We start from the raw sequence: 23343 nt of genomic DNA, 5'->3' as shown, positions 1-23343 counted from the left end.
GTTAAAGAAGTAACAAATACCCAGATATTAAAGGAATGCTTCGTAAAACAGAGGAATCACTCAATGATGAGTGAGATATATCCATAGAATAACAATTCAGCTGCAGGAAATGACAAGATAGATAGATAAGACTTTATTGATCCCGTAGGGAAATTGATGAAAAGAGGTCAGTGAAAAAAAAATCACTTATGTGACATAAAACTAAAAAAAGCACTTTTTTATTCCTGTGAAGAAAATCTCTGCAGCTGCAGAGAGTGTGCCTTCTATGCAACCAAGATTTATTTTTTTTATAGTGTAACACAGCTCTCATGTTAGGGAGACAAACTCTGGCCAGCTTCCACCATGTCCTTTGACAGTATGCTGCAGTCTTGCCAGGCTGGGTGGCTGTTCAGAGCTCATAGACTCTACTAGTGAGACTTTCAAACCCTAACAGGCCACTAAGTGTTAATGGTGATGGTGATGGTAATGGCATTCAGCCGTCTTCAATGACAGTGATACAGTAATGTACTACAGTATTCTTGTAGTCCAGTATAACATTGCTTTGTGCTATATTACTGTACTCCATAGTAACACCGCTCTATACCATATTACTTCATTGTAAGACTGCTCTGTACTATATGACTTACTTCAGTGTAACACTGATCTCTGCTATATAACTGTACTCCATTATAACGCTGCTCTCGGCAATACTAATGTATCTCAAAATAGCACTTGTCTGTAATTGATCAGTCTCCTCCAATGTAACAGTGGTCTGTGCAGCAATGTACCACTGTGCTCCCGAGTTGACACCACAGTTTCTCTGTCTGTAATAAAAGCGGTCCCATATAAAATTAGTTGTATCGCTTATTATTATGATGTTATTTTCAGGGGGGATTCTCAGAAACGCTGAAGCCATTAGGCGGCATCACTGTGAACTTTCCACACCACACAATCCGATTGGCAGGGCGCATTGAGCAGCGTCCAGCGGGGCCAATCCAGTAAGAGGGCAGGGGCGGGATTTCCGACATGTAAGCCGAAGCATCGCCGGAAGTTGCTTCTTGCCTCCCAGCAGCCGCCGTCTGTAGGTTCTCTGAGCGTCCGAAAACAAATACCGAGAGGAAAAACACCGAGGACAAGGGAAAGATGCCGCACAACTTCCAGGCGGGGGACTTGGTGTTCGCCAAGATGAAGGGATACCCGCACTGGCCGGCCAGGGTGAGAGGGCGCCGCCGGGCCAGCAGGGGGGCGGCAGGGTCCGGGGGCCGAGGGACTGTCGGGGGCAGAGAGCCGGGCTGCTGCAGCGGGGCGCGCAGGTGTCCGCCGTGAGCCCGCGTCCCTTCGCACGGCCGGGGAGGAGCAGGGACAGGGCTGCTGGCGGGGTGCTCTCGCAGGGGTGCATACAGCCCTCTCTGTAAAGTTTCGGGGAGAGACGGCGGGGCTGGCCGCCTGCTCCATCCCGGCTTTTACCCGCTGTAACCTGCCAGGCGGTCCGACACCCAGTTCGGAGCGTCTCCCTGCTGCCACCTCGCCGAGAGTTAGAGTGGCGCTGGCGGGGGCGCGCAGGGACTGTCCGCATATTCGCAGCCTCTTGCACCCAGAGCAGCCGGGCCGGTACCGAGCCTGCCTCGCTCGGGGAGTCCGCTCTGCACGCTAGAGCTGCTGGACTCCTGGTGCCAGGGGCTGCCCAGCCGCGACACGAACCTGCCGCCGCCTCTCGCTCCTCAGCATCGAGTGCGTGGGCGCCGAGCGCGGCGTTCACCTTCAGCAGGTGTTTCAGAGACGCTCCCCGGGGTGTGAACTGATCCACGGTGTCCAGCCTCGGTCCTCGGTGGCGTTTCTGTGAGGCTGTGCGCTGTCGCCTGCTTGTCTGTAGGTGTTCTGAGTCGAGGCAGCACCCTGTCGGAGGAGGCCCTGCTGGGTGCAGGCGACCCTTCAGATCTGCAGCAGTGCACAGAGGGGGCAGGAGAGAATCGCTCCAGATCGGCTGTCTGGGTGGGAGTCGGGGTAGATCAGCAGGGCAGGGAGCGCGGTCTGTGGACAGCTTGTTCCTACACAAGGGTGTCTGTATTTAACTCTTGATCACTTTCCCCCACTCTCTGTCAGATTGAGGATGTGGCAGAGGGAGCAGTGAAGCCGCCGCCCAACAAATACCCCATCTTTTTCTTCGGGACCCACGAGACGTAAGTAGAGCTGACTGAGCCTCAGGCGGTGAGCAGGTGCCTTGCAGGCAGGGCGACCTGTAGTAGCATCAAGCCTTGTGCAGCACTTTGTTATACGGTTTTAAAATCACTGCTAGTTTTGCAAGAAGTAATTTCTCTTTCATTGCGACATACACTATAGTTTTAATAAATACTTGAGTAGAATGTGGAGGTGAAATGAGAGCTTGTTTCCAAGAGCAGCCGTGAGCAAGAGGAGCCGTTCTGCCTGGTTAGGCAACTCGTTAGCTAGCAGCCGGTTGATCCTGGGAATCATCCTGTCATTTCTTGAAAGAAGCCAGGGTGTCAGCATCAACAACATGATTTAGGTAGCTCGTTAAGCTTATTCATAGGAAGTGTTTAAATATTTGGATGAATTTTGAAAAGTGTTACACAAAACTCCTGATCTGCCCCGTTTAAACCAGATCTCTTGATTCTGCGGTGCACCTGAGACTTCCACACTGCCACTGGTTTGAAGAAGTTGTCATGTAATTCTCTCTCTCTAACCCCTTCTCTCTCGTTTTCCCCCTATTCCTTCTTTTCAGTGCGTTCTTGGGCCCCAAGGACCTGTTCCCCTATGAGAAGTATCGGGAACGCTATGGCAAGCCCAACAAGAGGAAGGGCTTCAATGAGGGATTGTGGGAGATCCAGAACAACCCGCATGCCTCCTACAGCGCCCCTGCAGTGAGTCGCAGACTGTCCTCCATACTCCCAGTTCCCGGATGGTTATGTCGTGGGCTCTCTGTCAGAAAGCAGCCTCTGAGAACGGGCCTCTGTCCTGTAATAACTCTCATCAGGGGCACTCGCGTCTGTCCGCCTGGATTATTTTATTTTTTACTCCCAACTCTGGATCCTTATCCTTTCATCCTCCTTCCCTCTGTCATTCCCTGCTTTCTTTTTCACCTCTGCTCAATCCTCTGCTCCTCCCAGCCGGCCAGCTCCTCCGCCAGCGAGGCAGAAGCCCCCGACGGCGAAGCAGGAAGTGATGTGGGTGAGGAGGACGAGGTGCACGTGCCGAGGCGGGCCGAGTCGCCGAGCGACGAGGAGTCGGAATCGGGGAGCGAGGCAGCAGCAGGAGGAGTGAAGAGGAAGGCCCCCATGGCCAAAGTGAGTGACCACATCCCTTGATACACACAGTTCCAACGTCTGGTGGTCTGCTCTGATTGAGATTCCTACTCTGTCATATTACTGTTCTAATAGCTTTGAATCATTACTCTTTTGCTTTTTTAAGGGCTATTTTAGTTCTAAATGCATTTTCCTTGTAGTTTTCTCTTGTTCTCTGGTTTGTACTTAGCTGTTGATTCTGGGCAAAGTTACTTGCTGGGGACAGAAATATAGGAAACCTTCTGTCACTGCAGTTTTCCTGGCTTTCACCCTCTAAGCCTTACGTGGAGAGGTTACTGCTCAGAAAACATGCGTTGTGTGCCTTATCTACATTTCTTCTTCATCTGAATTACAACTAATTTAACTTTTAATATTTCTTAATATGGTATGGGAATGAGGCCTATGTTTGGTAATATCCCAGCTTCTCTGACCTGATAAATGCTTGTTTGTGTCTGGATCTCTGTCAAGCGTTTGTGACACACAGTTGAATTTAACTTTTGACCTCCTGCGCCACATCAGTAGAGAAATCCATTGGGTTGTCCTTGTCAAGGCCTTTGATAACTTGGGGTATTTCTCTTGTAGTCTTCTGTTTAGGACTAGCAAGCTAAAGGAACTGAATCTTTATTGTAGGATGTTCTTGTATACTTATTTTAAACCTGGGAATAGGTCTAACCTCTCCCATTTCAACTGGTTCAATGTGGTTATGTGGTGACCATAATTGTAAATCGCATATTATTCTAAGGGAGGTAATAGTAGTGCATTGTGCAGTTGTAACATCTGTGGTCTTATGTAATTGTCTGTCATTTGGTTTAACAATAGTTGGTTTGGTTTTGTTTCCCTTTTATGGGTGAGCACAGTATTAGCAGTTTTCCAGTCAGTGGTTATTAACCCAATTTCCGTGTCTTCTTGAAAAGTTTAATAACGTCCTATACCGTTAACATCTTGACAGTTTTCACCCCCTCCTCTGTGTTTTGTTGGCCTCTCCTGTGTTGCTCACCTCTCTGAGCTGTTGCTTGTGCCCGTCAGCGCCCCCTTGCCAAGCGAGCGCGTGGCTCTTCCAGCGAGAGGGAGCGAGCAAGGGAGGAGGAGAGCGGGTCGCCATCCGAGCCAGAGCCATCCCCCAGCTCCGACTCCGACTCCAGGAAGAACAGTGACCAGGTAGGGACCCTCTTGCATGCAAGCTGTGGATTTGTGACCATTCCTGCAATGGGTTTTGCCTGAGTGATCCTCATATCAGTCTTCAGAATGAGTGTCTGTCTCAGGCCCTGCACGACGTGAGGGTTTGTCAGGTACAGACTGCTGGGTGTTATTACCTTGCATGAAAAGGAAACAACGTAGCAGTTCTGTACCTGATAGACCCTCACCTTGTGCATCAGCGGGACGTGCTACAGACACTCATTCATTCACCATTTATTCTCCTTTTTAACACTCCTTTTCTTGTTTTTCTCATTTGCTTTATTGGGATGAGAGATCGGTGTCCTCAGCCTTCTGTCTTTCTCCTCCCCCTTGTTTCTCTCAGGACTTCACTCCGGAGAAGAAGCCTGCCCTGCGTGCTGGCCGGAGGGGAGGAGGCCGAAGGAAGGTAGAGAGATTTTCATTTGTTCTGAAGCTTTGTGTGAAGTAGCTTGTTCACGGCGAAGTTCAGAAACTGTATCCTCCACTGGACGTGGCAATAAACAGTAACATAGCTTCTGTTTATACTGTTGTACATTGGATACATGTAAATGCAATGCCTTGCAAAAGTATCCAGACCCTTGACCAATTCTTTCATTTTACTGAATCATAAATCCTACATTAAAATTGTGTTCAATGTGATATTTTTATTTCAAAGCACTGAAACTCAAAATTAATTATTTTAATGTGACATTGTTTTGTTAGAAAATATTCTTAAGAAAAATAAACTGAAATATGCTGTTTGCATAAGTATTCAATCCTCACATTTTAATATTTTGTAGAGCCACCTTTTGCAGCAATAACAACTTTAAGTCTTTTGGGGTAAGTATGTACCAGCTTTGCACACTGTTCAGGACAGATTTTGGCCCATTCTTCCTGGCAGATTTACTCCAGGTTGTTCAGGTTAGTCGGATGACGCTTGAGCACCGCAATTTTCAATTCAGTTTATTTTTATATAGCGCCTTTCACAACAAGGTTGCGCCAAGGCGCTTAACAAAGCAAGTGACCAAGCATGTGAATACAGAACAGAAAAGACCAAAAGACAATGGAGGAGAGGAACCAAATACTCCTTAGTAAGGAGAAAAAAAAATCTCTTGGGGTCCAAGGTCAACTGGTTGCCCAACCCCTTTGGGCATGCTAACATTATACAATTAAAAAAAGGAATAAATGAATAAGGGTATTAATCCATCCATCCATCATGTCTTCTGTATGTCAGGACTCCATGCAGATCTCTATAGAGCAAAATCAGCAAAATCCTCCTAAACGATAGCTATATCCACGAGGCCCCTCTTGGTGCCCAGAACAGATGTATCTACCTGGTGGGCTAACACAGAGACACACAATGGCATGTACAGCAGCACCAGCAGCCATGGTTGCAGCAGGCTATGATGCAAGGTGTGAGTAGGCTAGGCTGAAGTAATAGGTCTTCAGTCTGGATTTGAATCCTGAGATTGACTCAGCATCCAGAATATGGGGTGGGAGACTGTTCCATACGCTAGGGGCCCTGTAACTAAAGGCTTTACTGCCAACTGTTTTCTTATTAATGTGTGGAATATGAAGAAGACCTGCGTTCTGTGATCTAAGCAGGTGACTTGGATGGTAAACATTAATAAGTTCCATTAGATAGACAGGTGCCTGACCTCTGAGAGCCTTGTAAGTAGAAGGATTTTGAAGTCCGCCCTGTACCTGACGGGAAGCCAATGAAGAGAGCTAAGTATGGGGGTTATATGGTCGTACTTTCTGCTCCTAGTAACAATTCCAGCTGCTGCATTCTGAATTCGCTGTTAGGTGTTGAAAGAGTAGTGGGTGCTCCCTGATAGTAGGGCATTGCAGTAGTCTAACCTGCTGTATACAAGAGCATGTATTAATTTCTCTGTGTCTTGAGTGGAGAGAAACTGTCTTAGTTTTGCAATATTTCTTAACTGAAGGAAGCATGTTTTTTATACTGTTTTAACATGAGAGTTAAATGAGAGCCTTGTGTCTAATATGACGCCTAGGTTACGTGCTGAGTCTTTGAGGCAAACTTTTAAATCCTCCGAGTTAAGTGCTGAAGTTATTGTAGTCCTATCAGTATTGTTGCCTCCAAATAACAGAACCTCAGTTTTATCAGAATTGAGTAACAAGTTTTCACACATCCAAGTCTTTACTTCATTAATGCAGTTAACTAAAGTGACAATAGAAGAGTTGTCGTTAGGTGTGAACGAAATGTATATTTGAGTGTCATCAGCATATGAATGAAAGTTAATATTATGTTTTCGTATTATCCTACCTAGCGGCAGTATGTAGAGAGAGAACAATATTGGTTCCAGCACTGAACCCTGTGGTACCCCAAATTGAACTGGTGACATTGACAAAGCAGTACAATTATTAGATATTTGAACATAATGAAAATGATTAGTTAAATATGAAGTAAACCACTTAAGGACGGTTCCACATAAGCCAACCTCATACTCAAGCCTGTTTATCAAAACAAAGTCGTCAACTGTGTCAAAGGCAGCACTAAGATCTAGAAGCACAGGTGCCGTTGCATTCCCTGCGTCTGTAGCTAATAGAATGTCATTTACGACTCTTATTAATGCAGTTTCAGTTTCTCAAGTATATTATTTGAGTCCAGATACGATTGAAGTTGGGCCACAACTATTCTCTCAAGAATTTTAGAAATGGGACGTTTGAGACAGGCCTGTAGTTAAGAACTTGTGGATCCAAATTTGGCTCCTTAAGGAGTGGTCTAACAACCGCTACCTTAAATTGATAAGGTACAAGGCCTGATGCAAGGGATGTGTTCATCATACTAATTATAGGTCCTGCCAGTACTTTGAGGGAATCTTTGACTTGCTGAGTGGGGATGGGATCTAGTGGACAGGTGGATGACTTTGTCTTAATAATTAATTTCTTGAGTTCTTGTTCATTAACTAATTGAAAAACACTAAAGAGGTGCGCATATTGTTTCTGTACCAGACTTCTTTGTGGCTTATTTGATTGTTTGAAGTCTGATGGTGTTAATTGTATCATTATAGAAGTTCATGAAATCGTCACTACTAAAGTTAGATGGTGCTATAGAATCGGTCTTATTTGTGAGATTAGTTATTGTCTTAAATAGGTAGCAAGGGTTGTTTTTATTGGTTTCAATCAGTTCAGAGTAGTAGACCAAACGAGCTCTATATAGGGTTTTCGTATATCGCTGCAGGCCATCAGTCTGCTGACTTGAATACTTGTAGATCAGTAGACCTTCATTTGCACTCTAGATTGTGGCACTCCTGTTTAAGGGATTGTCTGTGATCATTACACCATGGAGAGTGTCTAGTGGCTTTGACTACCTTAGTCTATAACGGGGCAGTTTCATCAAGGGCCTGTCTGACCACTGTATTATAGCAATTTTCAAATAGTGCCACAGATTCTCAACTGGATTGAGATGAGGGCTTTGACTTGGCCATTGTAGGACATTCACCTTTTTGTTGTTGAGCCACTCCAGTGTTACTTTGGCCTTGAGTTTAGGATCATTGTCCTGCTCAAAGCTGAACTGTCTCTCAAGCTTCAATTTTTTTACCAGATTGAAACAGGTTTTCTTGCAGTATTTCCCTCTATTTTGCACCATATATTCTTCCTTCTATTTTAACAAGATGCCTGATCCCTGCTAATCCCCACAGCATGATGCTGCCACCACCATACTACACTTTAGGTATGGTGTTTTTTGAGGTGTGGGCAGTATTAGATTTGCGCTACACAGAGCTTTTTAGCCAAAATTCAAAGCGATATCTTGGTCTCATCTGACCATAGAATCTTTTCCCACATCACAACTGGGTCACTATCATGCTTTTTGGCAAACTCCAGACGTGCTTTCACATGGTTCTTTTTGAGTAAAGGCTTCTTCTGTGCCACCCTCCCATACAGCCTATTGTTATACAGAGCTCTTGATATGGTTGACTGGTGCACCTTTACTCCACTCTCAGCTACTGAACTCTGGAGCTCCTTCAAAGTGATCGTTGGCCAGTTTGTGGCTTCTCTCAGGTCTCCTTGTTCACGCAGAGAGTTTTGAGGGATGACCTTTTCTAGGCAGTGTCTGGGTGGTTGAATGTAGCTTCCACTTCCTGATAATTGAACCAACAGTGCCCACTGGGACATCCAAACACTTGGATATTGCTTTGTACTCTTTTCCTTATTTATGCATTTGTTTTACTTTATCCCTCCATTCTTTGAAATGCTCTTTAGTCTTCATTTTCACAGCTGTCCTTCAGATTCACAACCCGAATAATGATCCCTTAACTGTGGGGTTTTTATCCAGAAAATGTGGCAGTTATTTTAATTATTCACAGGTAGAGGGTAATTGTGTGCTCATTAGGGCAATTGTTTTTCACCCGTGTAAACTTAGACCTTCCGGAACACAGCGATTGAAAACCTATGCAAACAGCATATTTCAGTTTTTTATTTTTCTTAAGAATATTTCCTAATACAAAACAATATCACATTAAAATAATTATTTTTTTAATTTAGCTTCAGTGCTTAGAAATAAAAATATCACAGAGAACTAAATTTCAATGTAGGATTTGTAATTCTGTGAAATGAGAGGATTGGTCAAGGGTCTGAATGCTTTTACAAGGCATGTTGGCAACACTTTTAGGCATTTTGCGGTCTTTTTAGTATGATTGAGTGAGCTCTCTATCTCTCTGCCCTCTTCCTCGGTCTCTTCAGAAGCAGGCCTCCGAGTCCAACTCGGACTCCGACTCTAAATCGGAGGTGGAGCGTGGAAGGAGTGATGACGAGAAACCACGCCCAGCCCTGTCTGGGTCTGAATCTCAGTCCGGATCCAAATCCGAGTCCGACTCCAACTCGGACAAGCCTGTCAAGAAGGGCAAGCGAGGACGCAAACCAGGTGAGGCAGAGCAGTGAGCTGGGCTGCCGGCCTGTTGATGTAGTGCGGGGGTACAGGAGGGAGCCCACTTCACCCAGGGCTGAAGTGCAGCTCTGACTGGGTGCCAGTGTACATCAGCAGGTCAGATGGAGATGCGAGAAGTTTAAATGAAGGGAGGATTTTAGGGTTTGATACCCTTGCCCTTATGAACAATGCTGTGGGTCCTTTAGTGAGCCAGGTGGTCAGGACAGGGTTTAATCAGGAGAACTGCAGTCAAAGCAGGACAGTCCTGGACTGATCCTGTAGAGAGAGTCCAGATGTGTGTGAGCGCAGTGTGTGTCCCATACTCGATGTGCTGACTTACTGTCTCTTCCCCAGCTGCAGATAAGCCCCCCCCAAAGCCACGTGGTCGCAAACCAAAGCCAGCGCCAGCCAGAGCCACCGCTGCCGCCTCCTCCTCCTCCTCCTCCTCCAGCAGCGACAGGTCAGTCTCTCCCCTTTCTTTATCCTCCTCCTCCTCCAGCAGCGACAGCTCGATCCTCTCCCTTTCTTTATCTCCCTGACCTCCTTCTTTCCCTCCATAAGTCTCCTCTTTCTGTCCTTAGAAAAAAGGATACAAATGAGAGGAGCCATTTGGCCTGTCTAGCCTGTCTGGTTGTTAGTGGCTGATTGATCTGCATATCTCCTTTAACCCAGACAGGTTAGATGGGCCAGATGCCCTCTTGTTGCCACCTTGGCTTCTTGAGAGAAGCGGAGCTGCATGGGGCAGCTTGTTTCCTGATGCCGTGATTCGGTCCCAGATGCGCTGTGCAGGTTTGCGCTCTGTGCCGACGCTGAAGAAGCGTGTGCCTCTTCGTGCAGCGACAGCGAGCCGGACCGGATCGGCGAGTGGAAGCGGCGGGACGAGGAGCGGCGCCGGGAGCTGGAGGAGAGGAGGCGCAGGGAGGAGGCCGAGGAGCTGCGGCGGCTGCGCGAGAGGGAGAAAGAGGAGGAGGAGAAGAGGAAGAAGGAGAGAGAGAGGCCGAGCAGCGATAGCAGCTCAGATGAGGGTGTGGATGATGATCAGCCAATCAAGAAGAGCAAGAAGCCACCACCACCTCCAATCCCCGCCCCTTCTGACTCGGACTCCGACTCCCCCCCACACCCCGAGGTCGGTCTGTCCGTCGGGTTGTTTCTGTCCTCGTCGCCATCAGGCTTCCTCGCTGGCTGCCCGTCTCCACGATTTGGAGGTTTAGGGTGCGTCTGTCTGACCTTCTTGTGCTCCGCCCGTCTCTCCCAGGTGAAGAAAGCAGCCAAGCGGCCGGAGGGCAAGAAGAAAGGGAGGCCGAGGAAGGAGGAGGGCAGGGACAGAAAGGAGAAGAGACACCAGCGATCGGAGGAGAAGCCGCGTGGGAGGTGAGAGTAATGGCGATGCCTTCACAAACCTTTCAGAACCTGTTTCCTGCAGGAGTCACTGAGGAAGGGTTGAGGACAGAAGGTGATGAAATTAGTGTGTCTCCAATTGCAACAGGGGAGTATATTGAAAAATAAAATGGAAAATTCTTAATTTGTAGCAAACAGAAATTATCTGCACTTGAAAAGCAGTGTGATGTGGATATAAGCTCCCTCAGGATCTGGACACAGTTTAGACAATATTCTGGCTTTGACTCCCCCTCTGCATACAACCCCATAGGTGCCAGCTCACACCACCAGCTTTCACCTCTGGCACAGGAGTTGTCATTAACCTATGAAGAACAAACTCTCATACTCGACAGACGGAATAATCTATCCTTTCAAAACCAAATGTCTTCCGTTATTCAGACTCCGAGCTTTGTTTAGAAGTGTCCTGACTTCCTCTGACACTCTCAAGACTCGGTGAGATTCATGCTTGAACTAAATATTGATATTCTTTATGTTTGTGAGCAAGAAACAAGCCAGCTGATAGGCATTCAGACTGGAAGGATTTTCATTGGTTTAATGTCCTGAGGTGATGTGTCTTACCCCACAGGCCTCCCAGGTTGGACAAGGTCAAGAGGAAGCCTGAGAGGCCCCCTGAGAAAAAAGTGGAGAAAAAGAAAGGTGAGCGGATGCCCTCATTACCTACTGGTGCTTTTCAGAAAGCAGGGATGGACATCAGCACGGTCTCTACCAGTGACTCGCACAGCAGTGCTTGTACTGGTGGAGGCCTTCCTGCTCAATCTTGTTACCTGTAATACAGGGTTTCTTACTTCAGCGACTTCTGTAATGCTTTACTCATTCAGTAACAGGCAGTTTCCACCCAGGCCCGGCGACGCCTAGTCGTGTCTCTCAGGTGCTGCTGTGCCTGTGTTGGGGATGCTCTTGCTCCTTATCCCTGTCTCTGTAATTGAGGTTTGCAGTGACCCGTCTCCTGCCTGCCTGTCTGTCCACAGAGCCGTCTCCTGAGGAGAAGCTGCAGAAGCTCCACACTGACATCAAGTTTGCACTGAAGGTGGACAATCCTGTGAGTGACTATAGCTTTGAGCACATTGGCCATTCTGACAGCTTTCAGTTGTACCACACTGACCGCACTGCTGTTCCCTTCCTCTCTTCCTCTCTGGGAGTCAGGATGTGCAGCGCTGTCTGCAGGCTCTGGAGGAACTTGGCTCAGTGCAGGTCACCAGCCAGATACTGCAGAAGAATACAGACGTAGTGGCCACCCTCAAGAAGGTCTGTGCCGAAGCTGTCTGCTGGTCCTGCCGTCTCTGTGTTGGCTGTGTGTATTGACTGACGCGAACATCTGTCCTGCTCTTGCGCAGATCCGGCGGTACAAAGCGAGCAGTGAGGTGATGGAGAAGGCCACGCAGGTCTACAATAAGCTCAAGCTGCAGTTCCTTGGTAAGGCAGAGGGGGTGCTCAAACATAAATTGGAGACCAAGAGCCAGGAGGAGCCTAGCAAAGACGAGGAGGACAACTCGGGTAAACAGCCCTCCCCCCCCTTCGTCTTTTTTTCTGTTATTTTCTTCCTTTTGTCTGTCTTGATGATTTTTTTTGCTTAGAAACCACACCAGTGAACGGTGAAACGGAGCCACAAAAAGCAGACAGTGAATTAGCAAACAGCCCCAAATCAAATGATCAAGATGAGAACCCTGAGCCCACAGCTGCTCCCACAAGCAGGTGAGTCTTCAACTTTTTCTCCCTCCCCTCATTCTCTCATTTTTTTTGGTGAGCTACGCATTGGCTGTCTCTCACAAATCGAATGCACACATTGACAGGACAGTGGAGCAATCCTCTTGTAACTTACTCTCCCATTCAGCTCCAGTCCAGAGAGGCCTGCTGTCTTGCAGACAGATGATGTCATAGACCGGGATCGCCCCGTTTCCACTGAGACAGAGCCGTCTGCTGTGCAGAGCTGAGGTCACCTGGAGTGCAGAGCATCGAGGGAGGAAGAATATTTATAACAAATGGAGAAAAAAAAACAAAACTGGGCAAATCTGGGCTCTCATCTCAGCCAGATGTACTGCCTGTTTTTAACAGTCCATTTTTCATTTAACTCAACTTTTATACAACTACCCTCCACTTCTCCTCAATCCCCCTTGTGAGCACAGACATGCTCCAAACCTCCCCACAGCAAACTGAGAATGACTGTGTACAGGCAGAGGGATTGCGTTGATGGCGCATTGACCTGGATCAGAAATATTTCAAAGGGGGCAGGTGGGGCTGTTATGTAAGTGTCTTAAACTTAAATGTTTCAATGTGCAGTCATCGTGCTCAGCCAGAGGACAAGGGATGGCACTGTTGGTTGTCTGCTTGAAAAAGGGGTGTGAGAGCTGGAAGTCCTTCTGAGCCAGCAGAGCTACTGCAGACTGGTGTACCCTCACCAGAGGAAAGGATGGTTCTGGTTTCTGGCCCAAAGGATTAGTTACGTCTGAGGTCAATTATGAATGGTGGGGAGGGGGGCTGGAGCCGAAAGTTACCTTCTTGTGTCCCATAGGAATTTTTCCCCAATCTCTTCCAGCTTCACTGACCCTCGTCTTCTCTGGTTTGTCTCACTCATGATGGAGCCCCCCCTAAATGCCATGTTTTAATTTTGGTACTTGTTTTTGTTTTGTTCTTGTTTTTTTTTGGAATGAACAAAACCCCTGTGAGTTTGGAAAAATAGATTTTTTTAATGAAGAAAGCTTTGATTGATGTGTGTTCTTTATGTAATCCTGCAGGCTCGAGCAGATGGCAAGAATACATGTGAACTTGTACTTCTTGGCCCCTGTATCTTTGATTCGTTAATTCACTAGAACTTCTCAAATGTCACTTGCTGGCATGAATGAGTGATCAATAAACTCAACTGTTAAGTATAGTTCATCACTGGTAACTAATTGGATATAGGATAGGGATACCCATGTCTGTATTGATTGATGAGGCTTCAGTCTGTGATGAAATTGGTCACTTTGTATTTTGTTTTGTTTAATTGGATTCTGACGATAATACTTCTGCTTCTGCACTGCTACCTTATGGTGAAACTCAGGGTGAAATGTGGCTAAAAATTTTCAGGTAAAGACCTAAAAAAGCTGCCCTTTCACAGTGCAGGAGCATGATGATGGTGGCCAAATCCTGGTACAGAAGCATATAAACAGACATTCACCTCCTCTGAACCCTGCCACATTGCATGCAGCCTGCTTCTACAGAGCCTCACAGTGTGCAGATGGACAGAGTCAAGAATACAGTGTCGTTTCAGAGTGATTTATTTGAGTCAAGGTTTACTGTCTGCGCTCCTCAAGCAAGAAAGGAGAGATAAAACATTTCAAGAGAAGTGGAATACTGTTCATTAAAGCATGCAAACATTCTGCAGATAAATGTTATGTAATGGTATTTAAAGGATTCCTGTTCTTGGTGCATTGCAAGGTTTATATGCGCTTGAGCCAGATGTACTGCCTGTCAGTGTGCAGCTGTGCTGCTTAGTAGACACCCATGCTCACAAATCACAGAAGTCTGCACCTCCCCTGGATCATGAGCCCAGCAGTGTTTGTAAGAACTGAAACTAAGGAAAGTGGGCATAAGATCCCTAATTGACACAATTGATTCAGTAAAAAGTGCAGGAATGATAGAGGACCCAGGCGTGGAATGGAGTAGTATTACTCTCACTCCATAGATGTGCACAGTGATTTGTAAAACCATCACAAAGTAATATAAATAATAAAGAGGTGTTCCTTAAAAAAGAGAGGTGAATCATGGAGATCATGGTGGCAGCGCTTGTCAGATGGGATGAGCTCATAATTTGTCAGTTAAGCCAATGAAAAGAGCAGGAATGGAAACCGCAGGCACCCTGACCTTGCATGATTGCAGCCTAAGCAGGCAGCTTTCAGCTAAGATCTTTTGAAATTGTGAATCAATCACTGCAGACATAAATTCAAATGGTCATTCTTTCCAATTATGTTAATATAATAATCAGCAGGCTCACTATAATTGCTGCAGGTGTTACATCACTACAGTGGAGATTAAAGGTTGTTGGTTGGAAGTCCCTGAAATAGATTCTGTAGTTCACTAGACCTACAGCTTGATCTGTTAAATACTTGTTTTTGCAACTAAAAAAGAATTAAAGATGTATAAAAAGCCTGGAATGGTTCATGTTGACTATATTAAATCAAAATTTTCTTGGTGCAGAATTAAAAAAATAGAACAGATTTTGATAACAGGTGTGGATGGAGTTCAAAGCAAGCACACTTCACCGTTGCTGTTTTGCTTATGTCCACTGGAGGGCAGCACTATACTTAGATTTCAAAAGGAAAACAATTTTTATTTACTTGCAGTTCATGTTCTTTAAATTCATATTAAGATAACTGTTAAAGCAGATGCAGCACTAAATAAGGCTAATATGATTAACAGTGGTGATACTGATATCACTGTTGGAAAAACTAAACCTAAACTATCTTCCAGTTTCATCCACACATTTCAGGTGGGTAGCTGCGTCAGCATCCGTAGGCTGCAAAGGAACAATATCTTTATTCCATGCTGAAAAGAGAAGAAAGAAAACAATGTTCTGGCTTTGGAGCCTTCTTCAGGTTTGACCTGAAGAAGGCTCAAGGGCCGAAACGTTGTGTTTTCTTTCTTCTCTCTTCAGCATGGAATAAACCTCTTACTTGTTCCCACACATTTAACAGCTTTCTACAAGAGCATCTGCTTCAGGGAAATGTACATGTACAGGGAAAGACAATCGCGGACTGCCTGTGTGCTCCGCTTTGTGCTCTGTATTGTCACTGCTTTTTTCCTGTGGAAGGGCAGTGCACAGCAGTTTAACACAGTGGAGATGCCAGACTGGGAGCCATGCAGTGAGACACAGCCGAGCTCTGAGTCTTGCAACCAGGGAAAGGGGGGCCTGTTAACAAGTCTGACAGGGAGAGGAGAGAGGGGATGGCAGACACTGCATCCGCAGGCCTTGCGTGTACCGAGACGGTGAATACGAACGGCTGAACAGTTGGGCGGAAGCAACTGACTCTGCAAGCACTCTTGTGTGTCCCCCCCCCCCCTTACTGCCCCTGGCTCTGGGGGACCCCCTGCTCCCCCTCCTCAGATTTCTCTGTGATCTGGGGAGAGAAGGGCCCCACCAGCCAGTTGAGGGGGGTGTTGTTGAGCAGGTACTCCATGGTGGCATCCACAGACTGGCGCACCTGTGCCATGCGAGCACGGCTCTGTGCCAGGAGGGGGTCGGAGAAGGATGTGGCTCCACCCAGAGATGCCTGCAGCTCTTCGGCCGCCCGCAGTGCTGCGGCCACCTGCTCCTGTACCGACACGGGGAGCCCCTGCGCGGTGGACACCACGCCGCTGCAGGCAGCTCGCAGCTGGGCGCTCAGGCCCCGCGCCATCGACAGGGCACGGCCCTCCAGCTGTAGACAGATGGAGCGAGAGGAGGAGGTGAGTACAGCTGCAGCCGTGGACACTGCAGAGCACCCTCTTCCAACGGGCAGACTGTCAGGCTGAACAGGCGCTGGCCAGGGGCTCCACAGCAGGCAGAACAGCTTTCACTGACGCAGACAGGCAGGCAGAGGCAGAGAGACAAATAGAGAGAGAGGAAGACTGAGAGACAGACGTGCAGTCCACTCAACAAGCAGAACAGCAGTGAGAAGGACAGAGTGAAACAGTTATTACAGCCCCAGTCCCTCCCCAAATACCTCCGCATGGTCGTCACTCTGCATCTGCCCCTTGTCCTCCTCTGCCTCCTTCCCTCCTGGCTGGCCCTCCTTCCACTCGGCCCAGCGCTGCAGGAGCTGCTCCTGAGCACCCCCTAGGCGGTCCGTGGCGCTGCCCAGTGCTGCCTTGGTGCGCTCGATGAGGTCCAGGGTGGTGGTGAGGCTCGCCAGGGTGCTGAGTGCGCTCTCATGAGCACGGCGGGCACGGCCCAGCGACAGCTCCAGCGCCCGCTCGCGCACCTTCGCCGACAGGGTGCCCAGACGCACGAAGTAGCTCTGCTGAGCCACCGGAGGCCCTGCCTCCCCGCCGCTGACCGGCTCTGACAGCGCGGCTGAGAGAGAGAGAGAGAGAGAGAGAGAGACGCGACACTCAGGCCATCGCTCCGACACCTTCGACCTGCTCTCCGGCGGCCCGCGGCCCGCACTCACCCAGCTCCCTGCGGCTGAGCGGCAGGAGCTGCTCCACCCACTCCTCCGATCGGCTCAGCGCCAGGTCCACGCCGCTCGACAGCATCTGGCCGACCCTCGACCCCATCACGGTACTGACACCTCCGCTGACGGCCGCGCGGGTCACGTCCACGCTGCCCTGCACTGCCCCCTTGGCCACGCCCACCGCACCCGTCACCGCGCCAGTCACGGCCTGCCTGGCTCCGGAGACCGACTGCGAGACCGACTGCTGGACGCTGCTGACCAGCTCTCGCGTGTCGGCCACCACCTGGGGGAGGGGAGGATGGGAGGTGATCAAGCTGACCCATGACCTGATTCCTCATCTCCCACCCTGCTGGCTGCTTTTCAGTTTCGGCAAAACATTTAGAGGTTTCCATAGAGAAGTCCTCTCGGAGACAGTTCAGTGTTACAAAGTGCATTGCTCTACTACATTTTGCGTTGGTATGGCAACATCTGCCAAACTATAAATTTGTTTCAGACTTTTTAGAAGTTTTTTACACCTGAATGTCCTAATTTTCTTATTGAATTTTCTTAAACAGAACTACAAAATGTATGTAAATAACCTGAGGTATTTTGTCACGTGTGGTTGTTCAGACAGACCCCAGGATAGAGCTGCTGAGCACACAGATGGGCAGACAGAGAGCTCTCACCTTCTCTGTGGGCTGCTGCAGGATGGGCAGCTTCTCCTCCAGCCTGTCCAGACCCTTGCAGGCGTATTCATTCACCACAGTGACTGCAAGAAAGGCAGGGTCACTGATCAGGCTCACAGACACACACAACAGTTTCAAGACAAGCTGGGATAAAGACACAAGTGACCCTGAGAACAGCTCAGGAACCAAGGCAGAAATCCCAGTGTGTCCTGTCCTAGTGAAGAGCGTTTTCTCTGCCCGTGTTCCCATCCTGACCCGAGCCCAGATGACAGTGGCTGTGAGTGGAGACCGGAATGGAGACCGAAGGTCATTGTCTCCCACTCTCTCCCTGACAGTGCCTGGTATGTGGAACAGGGGTGAGATTACAGAAGCAGTCTTGCACAATGTTGCAGCTGCTCCAGTCTGCCAGTCTGGGCATCAGGTGGCACAGCTTCCAAACCCTGACTGTCTGCGTCTGCGGGGCCCTGAGAGACAGGGCTGCCTCCAAGGACACAGCTGACTTCCAGGCAGTACCAGCTCTGTCCTGCTCCAGAGGGGAAGCACTGATCTGTTAACCCCCGGGAGCCCAGCTCTGAGCTGCAGTAATGTTCAAGACTCAGGGCTGCTCCAGATCGGCAGGGCGCTCTTGAACAGACTCACGCTGGGGCTCCAGCCGGTCCAGCAGTGGCCTGGAGCCAGAGGCAGCGGCGGCACCCAGAGTCCTTGCGCCGCTCTCAGCCGCGTCCATCATGCCCCGCAGGTAGGGGGCGCTCTCCTTGGCGCTGCTGTATGCACTGGACAGCGCGCCGCAGGCTGAGCTCACAAGGGGCAGACTGGCCACACGGGTCACCACGCTCTGAAACACACAGCATTCCCAGTGAGAACTCCATTGCTCCTGTCAAAACTCGCCAGACTGATGCCTTTACCCCTCGCTCCCAAGCCTCTTCCACCTTTGGACTGGAAATGCAGTCTGGGGCCCTGCTGGGTCTCGTTGTGGCGGGCCAGGCTGGGCTGGGTTGGGTGTGGGGTGTTACCTGCTGTTCCTGGCTGCCCTGTTCCGATGGCAGGTCCACATCGGCCTCGGAGCCACTCTTGTTCCCGGTTACCTCCATGTTACAACGTCACTCCACCTGGAGAGCAGGGGGCGGGACAGGAGTCAGTGTGCTGCAGGCGAGGAGATCACAGGTACAGACACGTCACACCTGGGGTCAGCTCTCCACCCTGAGATCAAAGTCTCGGTTCCACAGCAGGTGGGGGGGAAGGGGGGATGTTTTTATAACAGTGCTTGTGTGATTGTAGATGTCAACCTCACCAGAAGGACTCTGAGACAGAGTGGGCGGCCCCCTGTGATCCACGACAGACAGACAGACAGACAGACAGACAGACAGACAGACAGACAGACAGACAGACAGACAGACAGACAGACAGACAGACAGACAGGGCGGCCCCTGCAATCCACACCAGACAGACAGGGATGTCTGGATATGGCTGTAGCTCCAGGGATCGCACTCACACTCCCTGTTTCTGGAAGTCACTCTCTACCAATACAGGCCACTCTAGAAATGGTGACAGACTTTGTTTTCCTTATAGTTCAAGTAAGATAAGATAAGATCACTTTATTGGCCATGCACAATTTCTTGTATTAGGAATTTGTCTTTTCGCATACCCCAACCTGCTCTCCATAAGGCACACAGACAGGGAGAGAAGCTGAGGGTCAGAGCACAGGGTCAGCCATTTATACGGCACCCCTGGTGCAGTTGGGGTTAAGGGCCTTGCTCAGGGGCCCAACGGAGTAGGATTCCTCTGCCGGCCGCAGGATTTGAACTGGCAACCTTCCAGTCACAGGCGCAGAACCTGAGCCACAGAGCCACTGCTCCACTCCTAGGTTGTTTCTTTTCTTCTCTTTTAATCTTGGAATGAACTTTTACTTTTCTTAATAAGTTGCTTATTAACTTCGTAGGTAGCTGCGTCAGCCTGCGCAGGCTGCAAAGGAACGAGTAAAGGTTTATTCCAGTGAAGAAGGCTCCACAGCCAAAACATTGGGTTTCTTTTCTTCTCTTTTCAGCATTGAATAAACTTTTACTTGTTCCTTTGTTTTCCTTATTACTTATAACTTGCTTCTTAACTTATCACTGCTACTAAATGAGTTTTGTCATATTAGCAATAAATTCACTGTAGCTATGAAAAGTTCAGAAAGTTTTACATTGGAACAAAAAGTTTAAAGCTGAAACCTAGCGTTTGCACCACGATCACCGCAGGTAGCCGTGCTGTGCAGCAGCAGTGACGAGAGGAGTCTCTCCCAGTGCGTGCCTTTACAAACCAAGATCACAAGATCTCAGAGAGTGAAAAGGCAGCTCAACGCACATAGGTACACTGGCACACAATACACTCGCAGATATACGCAAAGTGTACACACACACTGACTCCTGCACCCCCGTGATCTCACACCAGACAGTAGAAACTCCGAGACAGAGCGAACAGAAGTTCACAGCGAACTTCTAGCGCACACCGTCCGTCCTTCCGCAGGGACACAGGCACCGCCGCCGCGCAGGACAGGCAAACAGCCCGAGGGGGAAGCAGACTCATCTCGCCCGCAGGTTAAAGGCAGAAGACAGACAGTACCTGCTAGTTCAGCTCACGGCCGGAGTCTCTTGTTGCGTCTTTCCTCTTGTCCCCAAACTCGCACTCTTCCCGACTCCGGCGGCCCCTCACGCTGCCACTGACGTCACCCGGCCCCACCCCGCCGCAGGCTGCTCCAATCACGGCTCCGCCTCGCCCGTGATTGACACCGGAAAGGAGGCGGGATTAAAAATCTGTCGATCCGTCAAACGAAAAGTTTACAGATTACTTTAACTATGTACATCAATATTATTTTTTGCAATACATTTTGACAGTGTTCCCTCTGCTTGTATTAAAACCAGTGTTTTGCAGAATATTTCGGCTCATTACTCCTCCCAGTCACTGCTGTCTGTGGGCGTTGTGCAATACTGAGGCTGGTGCAATTCTGGACAATTGTAACTAACTTTCGGAATTAGCACACAGGAGCGTACTAAATTGTGGACTAGTTAAAAGGTACAATCTGGAGATTATCTCCAGATCTGAGCTCAGTTGTATCGAAAAAACGTGCTGAACAAATTTGGAGACCACATGATCTTGTGTTTAGTACGGTGCTAAGGATTTAGCATTGCTCTAATTAGATACTGAATCAGAACATTTCAGTTAATCTGATCAGTAAATGTATATGTCGGCGACGTTAATATATAATAATTTGTCTGTTTCGTGTTTATATATAACTGAATGCCCCTGACAATTTAATGTTTTTAACTTAAGAACTGCGTTTAAGATAAAATACAACAGATGAGATATGCTACATATTAATGAGATGCTCAATTGCAATAATTGCAATTAGCCACGAAGCAAACGAGCACAACAGCTGTGGCTTTGAAGGAGCAAGTATTATAGCGGCTTTTTGTTGCCCTCGGTAATCGATACACATTTAAGCGGAGATTTTTCATATGAGTAAGCGAACGCGTCGCTATTTCGGTTCTATGTATAAGACGTTTGTGAATGCAGTACTATAAAGGTAGGTCTTATGCACTTTCATGAGCTACATTTGTTGTTCTTCATCAAGTTTTTTTTTAACGAACCCTTACACTGGCCCACACAATTCATTCCCTGCAGCCCCAATTCCTCAATATCCCTGCTTCCCCTGAGAGTCTGACGTGCCGAGTCCCAAATACAACAAAATGATCCAATTGACACCCATATGTGACAGAAAATATACCCTATTTAAATACGTATTTCCTTATTTTCAGTTCTCTTCAGGATATATGAAAATTCATGATCGCATATAAACGCTCTTCGTGATACAGCTACAGATAAAGATTGACATTAAACTTCATTATTAATAATGACGCTTTATTAATAAACGCATGTATTAATAAATGTGGTGTGAAAGCGATTTTAATCACATTTTATAAAACATTTTAAATTCATTACTTATTCCGCTACTAAATTGTTTAAAGCTTTTTCTTTACTTTTGTAATCTCTAGAGGGCAGCAGCTGTTACTTTGGGTTTGTTCCAATTGAGAGTTCGGTGTTGCAGATTAATTTCAGCGGCCAAATTCGTTGTAATTGGTGTTAAGATGGCCCACTAGTTTAGCACAGAGCTGCGTGCTGATCTCGGGGTGAAGTCCAGCTTGTACGCTCATAGGCAGAGCTCATGCTGGGATCTGTGTCATTAGGTGGACTGGACAGCAACTGAATCCCCCCAGACAGGACACAGGTCCATCACAGGGACTCGAACCCACAACCCACCCGTTATGAGATCAGAGACTTACCCACTACACTATATTGACCTGCCCTCTTTTCTTACTGTTGTTGCTTCTACTGCCTGAAAAGAAAGAAAACCAGCTGTGTTTTGGTGGAATAGTTCTGTTACTGTGTATCTGGGAAACGTTGGTGGTGTGTGTTTTTCACACCCACCTCTGTGCCCACTCTGCCCAGTGCCGCGCCCACAGAGAACAGGCTTGTTAATGACCATGGTATCATTTCATCTAACATCATGAGGCTTCCTGGACACCTCCTGTTAAACATGAATACTGCCAGTGAGTTTGCAGCCTGTGGAAGAGATGGATATCACTGTATGGATGAATTTTTCCCACCAACTGTGAGAACCTGCCTGTCTGTTTCCCTCACTCCTGGGCAGCTCAGTGCAGACAGACAGCGGTCACTGTGCCAGGGACTCTAACACTGGACTGGCGCTGCCCACTTTGAAGAACCCACTGCCAGTATGAACCCAGCTGGCACAGTCATGTACATTCACTGCCCTGTGAGGTTTACACCTGCTTCTTTCTGCCAACTAACAGTACAGAGGGGCTGAAAATGCACCAGTTTTTGAAGATTCGATTATTACTACCAACACCAAATTTGTACCTGCAGTTTAGTGTTTGGTGAAGTAACCAGAAGTTGCTTCAGCTCCACGAAAAACTAATCAGAAACTATGCGCTGCTCTGTCTGCCCCTGTTGTATATCACCATTGATTATATTTCTATAGAGCTTTTCATGTCAAAGAGATACAGGAGGAGAGCAACTGAAGTTGAGCACCTTATAGAGAGACAGCAAGCGTTCTGCACCAGCAGCCCAGCTGCACAGAAGCTTCACCATCTGAATTAAGGGAGAACTTTAGGGATGCCAGATTATACAGATTAAAAGAAGATCAGAGTGGAATTTAGACAGGACACCAGGGTTATGTCATTGGGAAATTCCCACAGGGTCTGTATTAGGACCACTGCTCTCCCTAGTTTATATCACTTATCTGGATTCTGTTATACTGTAGTTAGTAAACTACTCAAATATGGAAGTGATACCAAATTAGTAGAACTGGAAAACACTGTAGAGGCAGAAAATAAAGTAAAAAAACACTTAAATATAATACACTACTTGGACAGCAACTTGTGATGAAGATTTAGTTAGTTAATTCTCATAATAAGATGAGCCCATTATGATATTCCCACAATAATAAAAAAACACAAATGTGGTTAAACTAAATCACACTCACCGTGCACAGACTTTTTGTTTTAGTGCAGGTAAAGAAAACAATCAATTTTTATTTAGAAAGCAAAAACAGCAAAGAAAACCATTAGGTTAAATCTGCCAAGAAAAAAGTGAATCAAATGTGCTAGAAATGACTCCTTGACATAACCCTCAAGCCTTTTCTTGCAAGACGAAACCAGAGACGATGTTTCCAGCAGAATATCTCTTCTCGATATGGAAATTCCCCCAAGAGACAATAATGGGTTTTAAATTCCCAAATCACCCAGGTGAGCAAAACCAACTCAGGCTACAGG

General features: G+C 47.7%; 2 protein-coding genes across 2 annotated transcripts; one reads left to right on the top strand and one right to left on the bottom strand.

Annotated features, from left to right (window-relative positions):
- Positions 1 to 1011: 1011 nt before the first annotated feature.
- Positions 1012 to 13417, top strand: hdgfl2 (HDGF like 2). Its single transcript, XM_088907431.1, has 16 exons — positions 1012 to 1194; positions 2083 to 2159; positions 2720 to 2858; positions 3105 to 3281; positions 4305 to 4436; positions 4798 to 4860; positions 9141 to 9321; positions 9679 to 9784; positions 10162 to 10450; positions 10580 to 10695; positions 11288 to 11358; positions 11691 to 11761; positions 11866 to 11967; positions 12057 to 12216; positions 12297 to 12414; positions 12554 to 13417. The coding sequence occupies exons 1-16, from the start codon at positions 1123 to 1125 to the stop codon at positions 12651 to 12653; spliced, it is 1974 nt and encodes a 657-aa protein (XP_088763557.1). The 5' UTR covers positions 1012 to 1122; the 3' UTR covers positions 12654 to 13417.
- A 543-nt stretch (positions 13418 to 13960) lies between these two features.
- Positions 13961 to 20240, bottom strand: plin3 (perilipin 3). Its single transcript, XM_088907432.1, has 7 exons — positions 20117 to 20240; positions 18529 to 18624; positions 18155 to 18350; positions 17516 to 17598; positions 16848 to 17133; positions 16401 to 16750; positions 13961 to 16115 (listed from the first exon to the last, which is right to left on the bottom strand). The coding sequence occupies exons 2-7, from the start codon at positions 18604 to 18606 to the stop codon at positions 15759 to 15761; spliced, it is 1350 nt and encodes a 449-aa protein (XP_088763558.1). The 5' UTR covers positions 18607 to 18624; positions 20117 to 20240; the 3' UTR covers positions 13961 to 15758.
- Positions 20241 to 23343: the final 3103 nt, after the last annotated feature.

Source organism: Atractosteus spatula, chromosome 28, assembly GCF_055471065.1.
Source record: "Atractosteus spatula isolate fAtrSpa1 chromosome 28, fAtrSpa1.hap1, whole genome shotgun sequence".
NCBI lineage: Eukaryota > Metazoa > Chordata > Actinopteri > Semionotiformes > Lepisosteidae > Atractosteus > Atractosteus spatula.
The sequence above is the reverse complement of the archived record's forward strand: the minus strand, read 5'-3'. Positions and strand labels throughout refer to the sequence as shown.